General features: G+C 43.9%; 1 protein-coding gene across 1 annotated transcript; it reads left to right on the top strand.

The window, feature by feature from the left end:
- Positions 1–283: 283 nt before the first annotated feature.
- tent5aa (terminal nucleotidyltransferase 5Aa) lies at positions 284–1,648 on the top strand. The gene has a single exon (XM_041188220.1). The coding sequence runs from the start codon at positions 445–447 to the stop codon at positions 1,624–1,626; it is 1,182 nt and encodes a 393-aa protein (XP_041044154.1). The 5' UTR covers positions 284–444; the 3' UTR covers positions 1,627–1,648.
- Positions 1,649–4,252: the final 2,604 nt, after the last annotated feature.

The following is a 4,252-nucleotide window of genomic DNA, read 5'->3' as shown; positions in this document are numbered from 1 at the left end:
AATGCAGCCGTGCCCCGCCTGCTCCTCAGCAGCTGTGAGTTTGACACTGCCATATAGAAATCCGGTTTTTTTTTTCATTCTCCATGTCCCTCTCTCTCTCAAATCTGATTCGCACGCCGTTTCAGCTTCGAGACCCAGGCTTAAATACGAACAGAGAAAGAAAGTTAAAGAAATATGTATTGTTATTTGTTGTTTAATGCGCGGCTTTTGCCAGTAGGGACAAGCTCAGCAATTTATGTAAATGCAATAGGCGTGCCATGTCCGTGACTCACAACCGGAACTGCACAGAGAAGCCATATAAAAACTAATGGGAGAGTTAATACGCAGATAGCTAAAGCTTTGCAGTCCGCACAGCCGGGGGAATAAAAAAAACAGGACGGGAGGATAAGAAATTGATCACATCTGCAATCTTTTTCTCTTTAAGAAGTGAGCTTGTAAATTACGATGGCTGATGAAAATGCCAACACTAAATGCAATAGTTTTAACGTTTTGAATTGGGAGCAAGTGCAGCGGCTGGACAGGATCCTAACGGAGACGATCCCGATTCACGGGCGAGGAAACTTCCCGACCCTGGAGGTGAAGCCTCGGCAGATAGTGCAGGTGGTGCGGAGCCGCTTGGAGGAGAAGCGTATCCGTGTGCGGGATGTGAGGCTGAACGGCTCGGCGGCCAGTCATGTCCTGCACCAACACAGCGGGCTGGGCTACAAGGACCTGGACCTCATCTTCCGGGCTGATCTGAGCGGGGATAAGGAGTTTCAGACCGTCAAGAACGTGGTGCTGGATTGCCTCTTGGATTTTTTACCAGAGGGGGTCAACAAGGAGAAGATCACCCCGTTGACCCTGAAGGAAGCCTACGTGCAGAAGATGGTGAAAGTTTGCAATGACTCGGACCGTTGGAGTCTCATCTCCCTGTCCAATAACAGCGGCAAGAACGTCGAGCTGAAATTCGTGGACTCGCTGCGCAGGCAGTTCGAGTTCAGCGTGGACGCTTTCCAGATTAACCTGGACTCCCTCCTGCTTTTCTACGAGTGCTCCGAGAACCCCATGTCCGAGCACTTCCACCCCACCATCCTCGGGGAGAGCGTCTACGGGGACTTTGAGGAAGCCTTGGAGCATCTGCAGCACAAAGTGATCGCCACCAGGAACCCCGAGGAGATCCGGGGCGGGGGGCTCCTCAAGTACTGCAACCTGCTGGTGCGAGGCTTCAGGGCGGCTTCCGAGAGTGAGATGAAAGCCCTGCAAAGGTACATGTGCTCCAGGTTCTTCATTGACTTTTCGGACATTGGCGAACAGCAGAGGAAGCTGGAGTCCTACCTGCAGAACCACTTCATGGGGCTGGAGGACCGTAAGTACGACTACCTGATGACCCTGCAGAGGGTGGTGAACGAGAGCACCGTCTGCCTGATGGGACACGAGAGGAGGCAGACTTTGAACCTCATCACCATGCTGGCCCTCCGTGTCCTGGCCGAGCAGAATATCATCCCCAATGTGGCCAATGTGACCTGTTACTACCAGCCGGCTCCTTACGTGACCGACGCCAATTTCAACAACTACTACATCGCCCATGTGCAGCCTGTGTTTACCTGTCAGCAACATACATACTCGACCTGGTTACCTTGTAACTGAAAGGAGTAAAGGCTGAGAACGGGAAAAAAAAGGGGCAAAAGAGCAGAGGGTGAGAACGCGAGAAGGGGGATACAACACCTTTGTGGTTTGAATAGGGGTGGGAGACACACACATACACACACACACACACACACAGAAAGTTTGACGCAGGCCTGGTTTGTTTAGTGCAATGCTCTGATCTGCTCAACTTTTGAGAGCTTACTTTTATTAAAAGATATAGCTTGCGTATATATTTTTTTCTAATTGAGCCAGATCGAATGATCGATTTCTTTAAAACAAATCGAATTCAACCCCGAGCCAAAAGGTGGGTATGGCAGCTTAAAAATTAGTTTCAAAAATCGTGTTTTTTTTTGCTTAGGCTTTGCCCCCTCCCATTCTGGTTGTAAGCCTAAAATGACAACATGGGAATTCAGCAGCCGTACTCTCTTGTGGTGAGGACTGACCAGCCTCTTGTGGGTGAGGGAAAGGTTCGGATTTTTCCCTTCTCGCCTGTTCTCCGATGTTCCGTGTAGCAAAAGAAGCTAAATCCAGTCGTGTTTTGCCTTCTGTAAACGGGGTGGGGGAACGGTTGCATTTAGGGCTTGCGAACGCCATGTACAGAATGATATACCAAGTGAAACTGCTTCTTCGCAGTTGCTTGCTTTTTTTTTGAGTGCTTTCTAAAACTCTAATGGTTTTGCTCCAGACTGACGGATGCAGGATTGTTAACACATGACGACAGAAGTCGCTATTGTGCTATCCATGGCTCCCTGTTAGAGAGAGAAGGTGCACTTCGCTTTTTTTTTGAATGTGGAAGTGTGCAGAGCGCTGTGGCTAATATAATGTTCAAGGACCAAAGATTTTTTCGTTTTATAAATATATATATATATATAAACAAAAATATACCCAAGGACAAGAACAGATGTGGCTAATTTATATTTGTCTACATGAATCAAAAGTGCCTATTGCCTATTAAAAACGGGAATGGAGATACTGTATTCAAATCTTGTGGCTTAATCCACATTTTTTCTTTATCAGGGACAAAAGAACGTGTTCTTGCACGAATTACTAAATTCCCTATTTTCTTGGAAAATACTTGTATTAAAAAATTGCTGTTTATGTGATAGTTTAAAAGTATGTATTGTCTTGGACAGTGTAGCACTTAGGCAAGTGTTTAAACGAAGTACTTTATATTTTCCAGTTTGTAATAAGAGGTTCCTTGGCACTTTTTTTTGTTTCCTCACTCCAAGAAGAGGATCTGAGATTCTGTGAATATGCTGTGTGCTGCAGTTGCATTTGAGTTTGTGAACTAAATAAAGCACAGTTGAGTGTTGGGGAATAAAATGGGAGAGGGAGAAAGAGAGCTGTGAAATTTTGTAAGTTTGCTTATGACACCAAATTAATTGCAAAGTAGATAACAAATTTAGCAAAGTAATCCAATGGAATCCTGCTAGAAGTGAGGGGTTGGGACAGACCAGAGTCGCTTATAAACGGGCTTGTGTATGATCAGGTCGGCTGTCCCAGTGCTTCATTAACCATATCCAAATATATTACTCTTAATCTGGTATGATCTTACTGTCAGGATCATGTGCTTATTTTATTTGACAATTGTTGGGAACAAACCTGTGCATGGCCACCAAAAAGAAAAGGGAACCCTGGCTATGGCTGCAAGCCAAATGAAGTGATTGACATCTGACTAATTTATCTAGTCAGGGAAATACTTGAGCACAAGCCAGTGACTGAATTGGAAAGTGACAATGCATTCAAGATTCTCTGGTTTTGCATATTTGAAAAACCCTTTTGTGTAATGAGGGAAAAATCTTCCGTCAGCTGTTTGACCCAGGGCAACAACAGCAGCTCTAAATTGCATTGGCATGTTAAGATATTTTTAACTTTTTGAGCAAATCATGTTATGTCCAGATATTGCTATTTCCCCCACCTCCACCATTGCAGTTTTCTAATTTAGAAATGTACTTTAAAAATGCAGTTTTAAATTTACGGTAAATTATGAAATGAATTCTGTTTCCAAGTGACTGCCAGGAGGAGATTATCCTTTTATCTTTTTAAATATTCAAATCCTCAACATTTCTCAATCTTAATTTTGCATTTGTTCAAAGTTTGCTCTTTACTGGTGTGCATTTCTGCTAAAGATTGTGACCCCAGGATCCAGTAAAACACTGCTACTGTAAGCTGTTTGAACATTGCAAAGGTTTGTGCCAGGAAAGGGTAGGGCTGGGGGGAGGGGGGGAGGGGGGGTGGGGTGACTTAGCACTCTGAACTTTTATAGTCAGGAGTTGAGAAACCTTGGCTAATTTGCAACAGGAGAGAAATTGTACCATTTATATACTCTTTAAAAAAAAAAATTTTCCTAATACAGTTTTGAAAAATCTTGGTCAGTTACTTGGAAATTAAAATTTTCTATTGTAAAAGGTGGATTAAAATGCACAATGGAAGGAATTTTAATGTACCAATTCTGTGATTTATCAAGAGCTTGATTTGTTTACTATTGGACGTCACTTATACATTCTGCAGAGCCTGACAAAACCTTGAAATACAGCACATTGTTTACTTGAGGGAGGTGGGGAAATACCTTCTCTGTCCTACATTGGATGGCATGTATCTTGCTGTTTGTTCAGTGTAATGCTCC

The sequence above is a fragment of the Carcharodon carcharias genome, chromosome 5, assembly GCF_017639515.1.
Source record: "Carcharodon carcharias isolate sCarCar2 chromosome 5, sCarCar2.pri, whole genome shotgun sequence".
NCBI lineage: Eukaryota > Metazoa > Chordata > Chondrichthyes > Lamniformes > Lamnidae > Carcharodon > Carcharodon carcharias.
This window is presented reverse-complemented; position numbering and strand designations above follow the sequence as displayed.

What these genes read in the sequence shown, in the direction of transcription:
- tent5aa (XM_041188220.1), top strand. Translation starts at nt 445, where the DNA reads ATGGCTGATGAAAATGCCAACACTAAATGCAATAGTTTTAACGTTTTG.